The sequence below is a fragment of the Rhinolophus sinicus genome, chromosome 12, assembly GCF_057876585.1.
Source record: "Rhinolophus sinicus isolate RSI-liver-muscle chromosome 12, RSI-T2T, whole genome shotgun sequence".
Taxonomy (NCBI): Eukaryota; Metazoa; Chordata; class Mammalia; order Chiroptera; family Rhinolophidae; genus Rhinolophus; species Rhinolophus sinicus.
The window spans coordinates 22022795-22035717 of NC_142512.1; the positions used below are offsets into that span (position 1 = coordinate 22022795).

A 12923-nucleotide genomic window follows, 5' to 3' on the forward strand; every position below is an offset into this window, starting at 1 on the left:
TTGCCCTTGGAGGGTAAGGTGCATGTGGGAAGTTTTTATAGGCCAGGCACTCACTTTCCATTGAGTACGACTCAGTCCCGTGTTCTCACTCAATTGCAAGGGAGGCTGGGAAATGGGTCTACCTGTGTCCAAGAACAGAAGCTAGTAGAGAAGACACATGGGCTTTGCCAAGAGCTAGTAGTCTCTGCCAGTGAGACGCACGTCAAGTGATATCGATATGAGTCACTTCACGTCCATCTCATGAACTCCCACTGCTTTGAATATGTTGTCAAGTCCATCGGCCCAGCCCTGTCTCCCAGGCTCCATTCCCGGCATCCATTTAGTCACGCAGACCTCACCTGGATGCTCCTTAAGCATGACCCCTCCCTTGCTCCTTGTCCAAAGGCTCGTCTTCTCAGTGAATGACTCCATGAGCCACAAAGACATTTGGGGAATTATCCTGGATGCGCTGGACGTCTCACATCCAATCAAAGCTGTTTATTATCCCTCCTGCCTCTAGTTTAGCCCCAATCCAGCCTCTATAGCTAACACATTCATCTTATTATGGCCCCCCCGACTCAAGCATTTTCAGTGGCTCCCCTGGACTGCCATGTGATAGCCTCAGCTCAGGGGCGTGGCACCTACGGTATCCTCTCCAGATTCATTTTACTCCCTAGGTCCCATTTTACAATTGAAATATCTGTGATTTCCCTGGGTGTTACCAGGCCTCTGAGCCATTGCATATGATGTTCCTGTAGGGTACGTCCTGTTGGTTATATGCACCAGGCATATCGCTCATCTTTCTAGTCAGTACCAAGGCCACCTCCTCCATGAAGCCTGCCAGGCAAGGGCACTATCTTCTTACCGGTGTGCCAGCACTTAGCACCATCTTTTGAACACAGTAGGTGTTCAGTCAATGTCTGACACATCAGTTCCCTAACGTCTGATGAGAGGGAGGTTCTGGAGTCCGAGTCTTGGACCAGACACCAACAGCAGTGTCATTTTAGGTGAACCCCTGAACCTTTCCTCATGTCTGTTTCCTCAGCTGAGACATCTCAACAATTCCTACCTCATGGTGGTGTTGTGAGGATTAGATGAAGGTGAGATGATATATAGAAAGCACCTCCCTAGCTCACAGTAGGGGGTCCCACAAATTTGGTTACCCTGACTTTCAAAGCACCTCTCCCTATGTAACTGGCAAGGAGAGGCTCCTAGAAATAAGATTGGGATAAATGACCACCCCAAGGCTTCCTTCCACAAGGCAAAGGTACCTCCAGCTGAGGAGACACTGACAGGTCTGGGTTTGCTCACCAGCTGTGACTGCTGGGGGCTGGAGGACCTTCCTCTGCGCACCGTGACCCTTTGCTTCTGTTCCTTCTCTACTGTTCCATCTGTTTAGAAATATCTGGTCCATGCATAACCTCTTTCTTTGGAAGGTGCTCCCAAAAGGGGTCCATTCCTGTTCTCCCATGCCGTCCATCTGAGCGGTTACCCACACTCGTCTGGACGGACCCAAGCAGACACAGCCCTGGACACCTTGGTACAACTTTATTCAAACTCCAGACACCCAGGCTTGGACTGGCACAGAGGGTGTGTTCTTGCCAGTGGCAAAAAGTGATACAGCACATTCATTAATACTAACCATTTTAATTTAAATTAACAGCATTTCTGGAAGACAAACGCAGTTGGTAGAAAATATAAAAACTTTTACTGTACAAAGTTTACATCACATTCAAAAAAGCAAGTGTGTGCCTTGTGGCCACAGGGGACGCTGGGTTTGCACACACTGATGAAATCCTGGCGAATGTTGTAGAATCGCATAACCTCCCTATTCGGCTTCACATTTATGTCTCCACCCAGACCCCAAATCTTGGTCTGAGCCTGAGAACACCACAGGCTTCCAGGGCACGGCACTGCCCTCTGTGATCACACGGAGAAATGCCACGAGAAGGCAGAGGGATTCCAGCGCCATGCACACATCTGTGATTTGGTGACATGGAGAGGTGAACTTGGCTACACATTGCTCATGACTAACTGGGGACTTGCTAGGATTCAAACCTCAAGTTGGCTGGAGACCCAATGGCTGCGACGCTGGTGGCTAAAGGCAGCAGGGACACCAGCCCCAGGGATGTGGGAGGTGAGGTTGGGAACTGGGGGTCCCTGAAGGGCCAAAGCGTGGGCTCCACTATCAGACCCCAGTGGGGACCTCCGCAGCCCCCAGAGCTCTTGCCAAGCAGACCCTCTTAGCTTCTTTATCCCCTTCACAGTTGGCCATGAGGGCTGAATTCACAGTATGTGCCGTCCTTCATGTGTTTCCAAGGCAGACGGGAGAACGCATGAAGGATAAGCATGTCTTCCTAACCTCCTTCACAGTCACTTAAATAGGGAGAAGGGGACCACGTTGGGGATTTTCCTCAGGAGTTTCTCTTAATGACAGGCAGTGCAGAGGCTCAGGCCAGGAGCAGATGGCTGCCCAGGGCCTTGCAGAGGAAGGGGATATCCCAGTCCTTCAGCTCCACCCTTGGGGTTCCTGGACGATCCCAGTTCCTTAAGGGCAGGGATTGCGACTGCTCCCATCGTGGGTCCCCCCAGCACTTGCCCAAGTCAACAGTAGGTATGCAATGAAAGCTTCTCAAACTGACGCACGAGTGTGACGCTCATGAGAAAAAACAAAACCCAGGGGTCAGGGCTGGGGGGTGTTGAGCCCGACTTGCTCTGCAGCTGTCCAAACCCTGGGCTCACCCGCATGGCCATGGGTTTAGAAGGGAGAGGCTGAGAGGCCCAAGATGCACAAACTGGGACCATCTGGGAAGGCGAAAACCTGTGGGGAGGAGCTGAATTAGCTAAAGGAGGGAGTTACACACCATGTGGCTTTGGGTGGGGGTGATCACATAGAGGGCTAACAGGGGGAGCCCAAGGCATGATGGGGAGCAAGAGCACATGGAGCTGAACCCAACTGGTTTCCAGCTCCTCTGTCTTCCTCCCACACCCTGACTGGGAAGGGGGAAGGTGCTCGTATCTGGAGTGCTGACGGGCGGCGGGAGGCCAGGTACCTTGCACAGCCTCATAGCTGTGCTCTCCAAGCAGGGCTCAGCCAAAGGGGTGCCTGGCTGGGAGAAGGGAAGGCAGCCCACAGCTTCTAGGCAGAGTGGGCCATTTCATATGATGTTTTTGGCCAGACTCCGGGGAGGGCTCCGAAGACTGGGAGCTCTGCTAGGTGGGTCTAAATGAAAGGGTGAGGAGGGCAGCATGCTGCCCCATCCTGGATCAGAGCACGGACACAGGTCCTGGGTCTGAATCCAACCACATCGCCGCTTGTGTCACCCTTGGTCATTTTTGGTTTTGGAGCCTGACGTAACTGACCATTGAAGGGTTTCTTCGCAATGTGGCACTTTTCTCTTTAGGCAACAGCTTCCAATGAAGACAGGCAAGATGCTCTCACATCATGGACTTTCCCAAACCAAGTCCCTCCTTCTGGTTCAAATGGTCACAAGTGACAAGCTTGATTTGCTGCTTGGGAAGGCTCTGAAGATTGGGGGGCTCGCTAGGTGGCTCTCAATGAAAGGGGGGAGCATCTTAGCTAGGAACATGGCCAGTAGAGGAGCCAGGAGTGTGCTGAGCGGTTTCAACAGGACGAGGGGAGTGGAATAGGTGGGCAGCTCTGGAACCTTGGGATGACTGACCATGGGTTTCTAAGGGGCCAGATCACGCAGTGGCTGGGAGGGTGGGTTCAGGGACCCACTGCTGCTACTCCTTCCCACCACCTGCCTTGTTCTCACGGATCAAGCCTTCATTGTATACACAGCTGCTGGGTTGGGCCTTAGCTCTGGGGTCCAATGTCAGTCAGGGACTGAGATGTGTCTAAGCCAAGGCCCTGCGTCCCATCTCCTTGGTGCTTCCCTGGGGGCTTCATGAAAGAAACATCTCTACAGACAGCGGAAACCCTGGTTGGGAACCACTGGATCAGCTCAGATGTTATTTGGATTTTACCTGTCTCCACATTTCTAGCTGGTATGGGATGGATTACAGGGGTCAGAGGTGAACCCAAACTCTCTGGGAACTGCCAACCCTCAGAATCCAACTCAGTTCCTAGCCAGGGTTTCCTCTGCAAAAGGAGGAAGGGACAGTGTCCTTTGGATAGGATGAGGGGATACCCCTATAGAGGAACATTCCCCACTGATAGGGTTTAGGGTCAAAGTAGAGGCCAGGTCCAACCTTACGGTCCCTGTCCTACCACAAGGAGAGCCACAGTCATCATGCTTTTCTTCCTTCTGGCCCAGAGGGGGCTCACTGCTTCCAGGGGCCTCCAGAGGCAACGGCCACTTCCGCCATCCTGGCCAACGGTGCCAGGGCGCCTCAGCAAAGCCCGTTTTTATTATTACCTACTGTAAAACATTGCATTCACTCCGCAGAAACACACGTGTAAACATTTGCTGCCTGTCACGACAGGCCTGGTTGTTGGTGATGTCATCTTAAGAAACGGCAGGTGCGGCTCCATCTCCGGGACCCGAGTGTTTTTTTGTGGCCGAACAGTCTGAATCGAGGACACACGCTCCTGGTTTGCAGCACTTAGGAGGGCGGCCGATGTGCTGATGAGTGTTGCTTTGTGTTGCGGTGGTTGTTTGGATGTTTTAGAAACACATTTAAGAAAGAAATCAACAGAAAAACTGCACGGCTTGCTACATCTTTGGATTACTGGACTCCAGGGCGCCCAAGCCAAACCTTTCAAACCGAGGTACAACTTTGCTGCTGTTAATGCTGCAAAGAGGAACAAAAATAAGGGTTATAGCCCTGCGGGTTTTCATCAGAATTAGGAACATTAGCTAAGCACTGGGCCGGTTCCAAAAGCTCAGCAGAGGACCCAGCCCACCAAGAAGTGAGAATGAGATTACACAGCCAACAGTCTTGGCAGGGCTGCTCCTGGTCATATCTGACCGGGAGGGAGGTAGGCGGTGGCCATGGCCTGTAAGCCTCGGCCACACCCTCCTCCTGGAGGGCAGCGGCTTGTTCATCTCAGAATCCCCAGCACCCAGCATGGCTAGTAACTCCTGTGGGCTTGTGGGAACTGCTTTCTCCTTTGCAGCCCAGGAAAGCTCTCGCTCCAAGTAGAATTGGGAGAAGAGAAATCTAACCCCTAGTACTGACAGTGACAGCATGTGCTCCTTTTAGAAATGATCCTCAAACACTGGGATGCATCAGGCCCATCTGGGAAGCAGACTGAAATGTGAGTTCTCAGGGCCTGCCTCCAGAGACCCGGATTCAGGCCTTGGGAGGCCCAGGAATCTGCAGCTGGTAACCAGTGCAGTGACTCTGTACCCTCCCTGTCAGCCACACTCTTGACAAATGCTGACTTGGGATCTGGTACTTTCTGTCTGCACTGAGCTGATGTAAAGAGAGTAACGTGGTGGGGGGAGGGGACAGGAGCTTTTTCATTAGTGCAATTGTTTGGAGACAGGGCCCCTGCCTTTGCTTTAGGACGATATTCCTGAGTGTGCCAGAGGACACAGCTCTTCCAAGCTGGTGTCTTTCACAGCCACAGGACTTTTGGTGTCTACTACCACCAGTCCTCCAGAGGGGCCTGGCCCTGGGCAGCTCTGAAATCATCCCACTCCTTGTTGGAAAAGATCCCTGCGGGTTAACAGCCAAGCAAAACTCCCCTGTACTTTGGACCCGGCCATCGGGAGGCCAATGTACCAGCTGGCAGGGTGGGGGCAGGAAACAGATCTCACTGAGCTATTAGTAGGGAGACAGGACCAGCGAAACAAAAACGGTATCACCCCGCCAGAGGAAGAGCTGGAGAGAATGAAGCTGCATCCATGGAGGCAGTTCTGGGGGCGGGGATTTGTTAGGGGGCCCTCCGTGGAGAACTGTTACTCAGGCACACACAGGCCATGGAGAGGGAGGGGGTCAGTTTTAAAAACAAACAAAGCAATAGAAGAAGTCTCAGGAGAGAAGACTGGAGCAGCACAGATGGCGTCCCCTGGGTTAGTGCCCGCATCTCAGTTTGCGTTTGAGCAGAGGTCGCGTTGCCGAGTGATGATTAGGAAGAAAGCCCCGGGCGCATGCGAGGCAGCCAGGCCTACAACCTACGGGAGGAAAGAAAAGAGGGGAGAGCAGTGTAAGAACTAAGCCCCACAGAGGTGGGGGGAGTGGCCGAGGCCCGGCCAGGTCAGAGGGAAGGGGACCCTCTCTCCCTGCAGAGAAAGGGACTCCCCCGTTCCATTCCAGGCTTGGCAGCACAGCAAGCCTGGAAGGGAGTCTGGCACAAAGAACCATCCCCGAGCTCCCTCGGGGCCCAGTCCTGTCATGGGATTTTATACAGAGGTTGGCCAACGAGCCTACTACCCCTCCGCCTTTGACTCTCAAAACTGACTTCTAGGAGCTCAGTATTGTTGCTCACTGCATTCCCTTCTTTAAATTCTGGCCAGAGGGCACTTTGGGGACTCGGACAATGATCCCGGGTCTCTCCCACCTGGGGACAAGCCATCGTCTGCCACGGTGTGTGGACAGAGGCCCTGCCACATGCTGTGGGTCTTCTCTTAGCCCACAAGAAAAATACAAGCCTGCAGGGCTCTCGCTGGTGACCATTTCGGCGGCAAAAGCATCACTTTGGTTTATGAGGAAACAAACCACGCAAAGATGGGGCAGGAAGCAGGGTGTGCAGAGGGTCATTGCAAACAGGCAGAGGATGAGGGAAATAACAGAAAACACACTATTCCTCCAGAACTGGACAGGAGCTCTTAAAGTCAGCATGACCGTAACGTCCTTTCCCGTAGTAGCGGCTCCGCCAGCGACTGGGAGTGCCCCGTGACCATTTCGCCAGGTGACAGAGGAGCGTAGTCCAGCAGGTGATGGAGCCGGGCACCCAGTGTGGACGGGTGGAGGAGCCGCAGGAATCAGGACGGCGGGGAGAGGGGGAGATGACAGAACAGGCCAGCGCATCAGCCACCCCCCGAAAATAAAAAAGCACCAAGACCGATGGAAAAGAAAAGAGAAAATGAGAATTAGAGGCTGAGTGTGTAGAAGTGAAAAAATCATGAACAGGAAGCTTTGACACAGACTCATTCAGCTATGCTGGCATTCTTTCTTTTAAGGGGCTAAACCTGATCGTGTTGAGCTAGAAACAACCCCCATCTGTAACTCTGTTTCCCACCTGTGAAATGAGAAGGTGGGTGTCTATGGTCTTTAGGGAATCTGGGATGATCTCCTGAATGTCAACACCTGCCTAGTGCAGGCTTCTCTTTTGTAGATGAGAAAAACCAGGGCATAGATTGTTACGAGTTGCCCGAGGTCTAACAAGCAAGATCCTTGAACTTCTCGCAAGTCCAGGAGAACCCAGCCTCCTGGTCTCTGCTGGGACAGCTCCCGTTCAAAATCTAGTGCCAATAACCCCTCTTCTGAAGACCCTTCCTCAGGCTCCTTAGGTGAGCAGAGAGGACCCTGTCTGTGCTCCGAGGCTGTGCTTTTTCACAGCACTTAGCATGTTGTGTTCATTCCCTCATTCACTCACCCATCAAATGTTTACTGAGCAACTGTTATGTTCCTGGGACGGTGCGAGGAGGTGGGAATAATACAGAGGTGACAAGACAGAGTCCCGCTGCACAGACTTATAGTGTATGTCTGCTTGTCTTTGTTCCCAATTAGGTAGTAATTCCTTGCTGGCCTTGGCCTTCTGTCTCCCCAGATGTGTAGCAGGTACTCAGCAATGGCTGGGTAAAACCCACACCTCTAATGCCAACTTTCTGTTACCCCCTATTTGGATTGGACTCTGACCCATCTTAAGAACAAAATATCGAATCTAATATTGCATTATAAAATAAAGTATTCCCTAACCATAACTGCCATTCCTCCAGGCCAACCCTACAACTAGCCTAATCAACAAAATTTACCGTATTTCTTCAGTTTCTCCTACTTGCATCCTCTGGTCAGACAACCCATTGTGGGCCTCCCCTCACCTGCAGCTTGAAGCTGGTTTGGTTTGTTTTTAAGACAGCAGCTGGCAAACTGTGGGTAAGCCAAATCCGACCACAAAAAGGTTTTGGCTATTTCAGAGTTGTCTAGAAAAACAGACCATGTGACAGACAGCATACGACCCATGAGCCTAAAATATTTACTGCCTCTTTCGAGAATAAGAGGAGTGCTGCTGCCCCCACACACCTTGGCAGCAGGTGTGAGATCCGGGTGCAGCTCTGGGGCCTCAGTGATGCGAGAGCAGGTGCCTCAGACACATGCCTGGTAACTGGGGTCTTGGGGACCAGCTCGGATGTGGGGGCACATAGGCTCTTACCCCAACTCCATCAAGAGCAGCTCCACTTTATCTGTTTATACATTGGGGCTGTATGAGAGTTCTCTTTCAGAAAGTGCTCTTCGCCTTAAAAAAAGTGTAAAACCATTTATCTTGTCCAGAGTCCAGCCACAAAAATGGCCCATCATCTGTTTCTGTACCATCCACCAACTAAGAATGATTTCTGCCTTTCGAAATGGTTAGGGGGCGGCGGGAGAAAATAATCAAAAGAAATATATTTCATGACATGTAAGAATGACATGAAATGCACGTTTCAGCGTCCATGACTGAAGCACAGCCAGCCTGCTCCACACCAGGCAGCAGAGCTGAGCTGTTAGGACAGACACTGGATGTGATGGTGTCATCGCTCCACCCTGCTACTGGGGGCACTACAATCCCAGTGACAGGAACTGTAACTTGAATTTCTCTCTTAGCTCGCAAAGCCTAAAATATTTCCCATGTGGCCCTTTACAAGTTTACATACCCCCAATCTTGCCCGACCCCCACTTTTTAAAGCTCTGGAAACGGAGGCCTGCCACAGAGAAGGACTTCCCGATTCTCACCAAGGGTTCATGACAAGGCAGAGGCCCGTTTGTGAGTGTTCTGGCAGAGAGGGCCAGAGGGACAAAGGGAAAAGGGAACGAGACAGTACTGAGAAGAGATGACAGTGGTTGCCACTGCCGAGCGGAGACCACCCCAGCACTAAAGGGCGCAAAGGACTGTGTGATTAAACAGAAGCAGGGACGGGCTGCCAGCATCAAAGGACCACATAAACCCAGGCCATGTCGTCCCCATCACAGGTGGCTGATTTGGAGACTAGAAAGCTCTGTTTTGAGTCTGCACCATTTTAAGCACCAGCCACTCTGCTGATTTTGATGCTGCTCCATACCCACATTGCTCTGATTTCAAACTGGCCCCGTCTGGCCCTTTCCTAGGTAGAATCTTCTTGTCTGGGCCTGGCCTGGGCCCACTAAAACCATTGTTCTGATAACAGTGATATGGAGGTTTTCACTAAGGAGAACTAGAGACAGACGTTCATTTGTCAAAAAGTCTCTCGAATAAACGTGGTGAATGAGATCCTGGTATCATTTAGGTGAGGGGATGAGTCACCTCTGGCTAATCTGCTTGGAGTATTCCCCAAAGTCTTGGGCACGCCGGGCAGACAGTGCCCTCTGAGACCCTGGGTGAGGCTGCAAAGACCGGGATACCAGGCCTGGCTCACCGAGGGGGTACTTACTCAGCAGACTTCCAGAAGTGCCCAGGGTGGGAGAGCCGTCGATTCAGCTTGGGCAGCTTCTCCAGCATTTCCATCAGCAGGGTGAAGCTGGGCCTCTCCTGTAGGTCGAAAGCCCAGCAGGCGGACAGGATCTCCTGCAAACAGAGCTAGCATTAGTGGTGTGAGAGCTGGCTGGCAGGGAGGAGGGCACAGCTGGGGCTTTATGCACAGGGTCCCTTCAACGCTCGCAAGTACCCCCCAGCTGCGGTCACCTGAACATCCTGCCGACACTGGGGTGATTGACTGACCATTTCTCAAAACAACGGAAGCACCCAGTTTAAAATGAAGCGCGTGAGCCTATCTCCCCTCCTTCCTTCTCAGACCTCCCTGGAATAACAGTAACATAGCTGAATAACCAGCAATAGGAAAGACATCAGAAATGGAGTCACTGATTTTTAGGGTGGAAGGTGGGAGGCAGCACGTTGCCAGGTGACATGTAAGATGCTCAGAATGTGTGCAGGGGGAGGCTGCAACGGAGGTGGGAGCCTCAGCATTACGAGAATGGAGGCCGGGAGTGACAGGAACTAAATACAGGGCAGCAGCTGAGAGTAGGCAGAATGGTGGCCCCCAGAGTAGAGCCCTTCTCACTTTGGCATTTTGCTGCCCACTCTCCAGATCCACAGGTGTATACAGCACACCCCGTCAGCCTTCTGATTCAGGAGAACTACCTGTGAGAAAATAGGCCTGCACATAGGATCAGGCAGAGTGCTCACGTGACAGAGCAGGAAGTACACATCCACTTAAGATTCAGCAACTCAAATTTTTCTTTTTAAATATGACTGGAGCCCATGGGGTTGTCTGCCAGGTTAAGAAAACAAGAGACCGAAGATAAATGGACCAAAATACTGACAGGAGGAAACGGTGCGCAGGTGTGTGTGAAGAAGCTACTCTATCCATAAAACGAGACCTGGGTTCAATAAAAAACACATCAACAAAGGAAGGAAGTGCTTGTAATTAATAACGTAACTTCTGAAACAAAACAGTAGTAGGTAGAAGTACTAGAAAATACAATCAGGGAAGTTCCCCAGATTGTGGACACAATTTTAAGCAGGAATGGAAAATATGAACGAAGGTAAAAGACATGAAAACTCACTAAGAACGACCAAGTTCTGTCTAATGGAAGTTTCCATAAGAGAAAACAAAGAAACCATAGGGCAGGGAACTATGAAAGGCCATAATGAAAAAAAATGTCCCAGAAATTTTTGAGGGAAACAGGAATCTTCAGCTGCCAAGGCACAAGAAAGGGACCTCATTGAAAAAAGAAAAACAAACAACAGGTGACCTAAGCAGGTTTGAACAGCGCAGGTCAGTTATACGTGGAATTTTTCCCAATTGACCACAATTGAACTGACCCACACAGTTCAAAACCACATTGCTCAAAGGGCAACTCCGTGGTTAGGAATCTGTGTATGCAGAGGACTGACTGTAATTATATGAGGATTTCTGATTGCACAGGTGCTTGGCACCCCTAACCCCCAAGTTATTCAAGGGTCAAAGGTACTAAACATTTTCTCAAGCATATTTTTATGTAATTTCACCATAACAAAGATAAAGAGAAGATCCTAGATGTTTCCCGAGAGAATAAAACAGGGCATCTACAAAAGGTTGAGAATTAGGCCGATATCAGCTTTCTCAACAAGGCACTGGACACGTATTAGACAGCAGAGCAAAATCGTTATGTTCTGAGGGAAAACTGTTGTGAACTTAGAATCCTATTTCTGGTGTGAGGACCAAATAAGGACCATTTTAGGAATGCAAGGATTCCAAGATTATCTCCTATGAATCCATTGAGACGTAGTTTCTTGAGAGCTTGTTTGGAGGTTCTAGCAGGGGAGCGCAGCTACTCGTATACCCTTGACCGAGAAGACGGTCCTCTCCTCTATCGGGGAAGGTCGTCCTCTTCGACCGAGCGCGCAGCTTCGGGAGGGACGCACATGGATCGGTGAGGGAGGAAGGGGACACCCGCCTAGCCAGACAGATCAGCTGAATCAACCCTGGCGATCAATGGGGTGACAGATGTCGCAGCCAGATCGCCCTCACATCCGAGACGTAGTTTCTTTATGTTTCACTCTCATTTTGCTGGAGCGCAAATAAAGAAACAGGAAGACACAAGATACATACAATTGTGTACCTGACCCAGGAATGAATGAAAAGTAACAGGATGACAGGTCTGCAGCAGGCCTAAAATTCTTCTGATTCAAATTATGAGAAATCTCTGAAAAGAATGGAATAGATTCCATTCAATAGGCACAATATAGAAAGGGTTGCAAGACCTCAGGAATATAATGGTGTTGTTTCTTCTCTCAATACGAAATAAAAAAAAAAGGCAATTAGAAACTAAAGGGAAAAAATCTAAAGTTATGCAAGAAAGCCAAGATCCAACAAATTTGTGGTGAGCCTTTGCGTAATTGATGGAATGGAAAAGATGGACCCACAAAGAAGAAAATGTGATCCTGGTTAACTCCATAATTAGCAGCAGCTAATGGCAATTACAGTCTATTATAATAGTGCACACACTGTTTATTGTTTTCTCACTTTTAGCCTCAGTCTTTAGACACAGCCTGGCATATTTAATTATGGCAACACGAAATCAATCTATACCATAACAGAGTAAAGGCAAAGGTGACGGAAGTTGAGGGAGCGAAGAGCTAATAGCATAAGAAGTTGGTCTTCTGGAGAGTGACCCGGGGTAAAGGACTGATGCTTTTCATGAAGAACCCTTCTGGCCTTTTGATGTCTTCCCATCCACGATAACTCACTGTGGCTGCATCTGTACATAAAGCAATGCCTGGTAATGAACTTACAGCAATGGGGCTGAAGGGACAGAGAAAGATGTCCCTAAGAAGGAACGCTCTGCTTTTGACTATGATTCAAAATAATTGTTTTACTGCCATTTACCAACACCCACCCATCCTCCAACAGCAATGTGTTAAAAAAAAGAGAAAAGACCGGACAGGAACGACAACTCCGTGATTCAGAAGCTGGCTGCTGGAACATAAATTGCTAAAACATAAGTGTTTGCTTTGTCCTTACTTCCTCATGCCCGTCCCTAATTTATTATTAAAAGGCTTCAAAGGACTCAAAACCCTGTATTATAAGAAGTCCCTCTAATCAGATCAGAACTCTGGCTGTGCACTGGAACTGCCTGAGGAGCTTTATTTCCAAAAAAATAAGAAAAAATAGAAAAATTAACCACGACCTTAGCCCCGACCCTGGCTGATGAAATTGTTTTCTCTGGCGGAAGCCATATTTTTAAAAAGCTCCTGGATGATTCTGACTCATGACCACCACTGAGCCCTGACTGCCTTGCCGCGCGGATGGCCCTGTGCTCTGCTCCAAGCCTTCAGCTCCTTGAAGACAGCACTCCATGTCTGTACGCAAGAC

The 12923-nt window shown here is 50.1% G+C and overlaps 1 protein-coding gene across 11 annotated transcripts in view; it reads right to left on the reverse strand.

Moving 5' to 3' along the window:
• Positions 1–1512: 1512 nt before the first annotated feature.
• KSR1 (kinase suppressor of ras 1) overlaps positions 1513–12923 on the reverse strand; it is a 145049-nt gene continuing 133638 nt past the window's right edge. For 6 of the 11 annotated variants that reach the window (XM_088802053.1, XM_074320247.2, XM_074320245.2 and 3 more), the window contains 3 exons: positions 9501–9634; positions 6693–6773; positions 1513–4737 (listed from right to left, as the gene is read on the reverse strand). In XM_088802053.1, coding sequence (XP_088658179.1) covers positions 4659–4737; positions 6693–6773; positions 9501–9634 — 294 coding nt within the window. In that variant the 3' untranslated portion in view covers positions 1513–4658. Of the gene's footprint in view, positions 6066–6692; positions 6774–9500; positions 9635–12923 lie in introns of all 11 variants that reach the window. The other 5 variants (XM_074320249.2, XM_074320248.2, XM_019731391.3 and 2 more) reach the window with 2 other exon arrangements.